General features: G+C 65.0%; 1 protein-coding gene across 1 annotated transcript; it reads right to left on the reverse strand.

The window, feature by feature from the left end:
* Positions 1 to 219: 219 nt before the first annotated feature.
* On the reverse strand, positions 220 to 1708 carry LOC130586899 (kinesin-like protein KIF3C; the record flags this gene model as incomplete). The annotated part of the gene is made up of 1 exon (XM_057387818.1): positions 220 to 1708. A coding segment is annotated over exon 1 (1432 nt), but the record flags the coding sequence as incomplete, so codon positions are not given.
* Between the last annotated feature and the right edge of the window lie 31 nt (positions 1709 to 1739).

The following is a 1739-nucleotide window of genomic DNA, read 5'->3' on the forward strand; positions in this document are numbered from 1 at the left end:
TTGGGGACCCCAGACCAGTGCCACACCAGAGCCTGGGGCTGCCCCTGGGGACCCCAGACCAGCCCCACATCAAAGCCTGGGGATGCTCCTTGTTTGGGAGCCCCCCCTTGGCTGAGAACCCCGGTGGGCACCTCCCCCAGGCTCCCTGCTCGAGATCCATTCCCACACCCCGTGAGGGGCTGGGGGCACAGCAGGTCTTCCCAGAGCTTTGCTTCTGACCACGTGTGGCAACACAAACCTTGTACTTGATGGCCAGCAGCTCCGTGGCCTCCTGCTCCTTCCGCAGGTCCTCGATCATCTTCTCCTTCTCCTGGAGCAGCTTCTGCTTCTCCTCGCTCACCAGGCTGTGGTCATCCTGGATGGCGGCTTTTTCCTCTTCCAGCCTCTCCTTCTGCTCCTTCAAGTAATTCTCCATGTTCTTCTCCAGGCCATCCTCGTTCTCGTCCTCCCCTTCATTGTCCACAACACCCTCTCCATCCATCGCTTTCTTCCTCCGGCTGCTCCTTCTCCTCTTCTTCCCCAGCATCCCGCGTTTCTCCAGCTGAGCTTTCAGCCGGACGATCTCCTCCTGGAACTCCCGCAGCAAGGTGTCCTTGGGGTCCTCATTCACCCGGGGCTTGTTCTTGATGTTCTTGGCCCTGTTGGCGAACCGGAGGGTGGAGAGGCTCTCATCATAGCTGTGGGAGGCCGGGCCCAAGGTGGCCACCATGATTGTCTTGGCGTTGCCCCCGAGGGAGTCCTGCAGCAGGCGGGTGAGCTTGGAGTCCCGGTAGGGGATGTGCGTGCTCCGGCCGTCCACCAGCGCCGAGATGACGTTGCCCAGGGCCGAGAGGGAGAGGTTGATTTTGGAGGCTTCCTTGGGGCGCTCTCCGTGGGCYCCCATTTTGTTCTGGCGCTCGCTACCGGCCAGGTCCACGAGGTTGAGCTTGCCCACGCGGATGTGCTCCTCGCCGTCCGGCCCCGTCTCGCTGCACTCGATGGTGATGAGGAAGATGGCGTGGGAGCGCGAGCTGTGCTCGTTCATGTTGGTGCTGCCCACCGAGCGCRTCTGGCTGCCCAGGTTCATCACGTGCTCGATCTCCTTGACGTTTTTGGTCACGAAGGACGAAAGGTCCTTGATGTACACCCCGGTCTCGGGGTTCTCCTTCAGCTCCAGCTTCTTGCTCTGGTCCTTGGCGAGGAGGTCCCTGATCTCCTCCTGGTAGATCTCCAGGTACGAGGCCCTCACCAGGTACTGCTGGTTCTGCGAGCGGGAGATGTGGGTGAAGATGTGCTCGAAGGCGCTGGGGATGATGCCGCGCTTCTCCGGCTCCGCCCAGGCGCCCTGCATGGTGTAGGTCTTGCCGGTGCCGGTCTGGCCATAGGCGAAGACGGTGCCATTGAAGCCCTGCAGCACCGAGTCGATGAGCGGCCGCACCGTCTCGTCGTAGAGGTCGGCCTGCTTGGAGCTGGCRTCGTACACGGCGTCGAAGGTGAAGGTCTTGGGCAGCTCCCCCGGGGCGGCGCGGGGGTTGCGGATGCTCACCTGGCCCAGCTTCACGTCCAGCTCCAGGACGCGCTCGTATCCCGCCGCCTCCTCCCGCCGGCTCATGGGCCGGCACCGGGCCACCACCCGGAGCGCCTCGCAGCCGCTGCGGGGCTTACCGGCCATGGCGGCGGCGGGCGGGGCCGGCGGCTCAGCGGGGCTGGGGGGCTCAGCCGCGCCGCCCCCGCGGCATCCCCGGGGCCGAGGCCGGGGC

Source organism: Malurus melanocephalus, unplaced genomic scaffold (genome assembly GCF_030028575.1).
Source record: "Malurus melanocephalus ecotype Western Australia unplaced genomic scaffold, MMel_1.1 scaffold_1388, whole genome shotgun sequence".
NCBI classification, from domain to species: Eukaryota; Metazoa; Chordata; class Aves; order Passeriformes; family Maluridae; genus Malurus; species Malurus melanocephalus.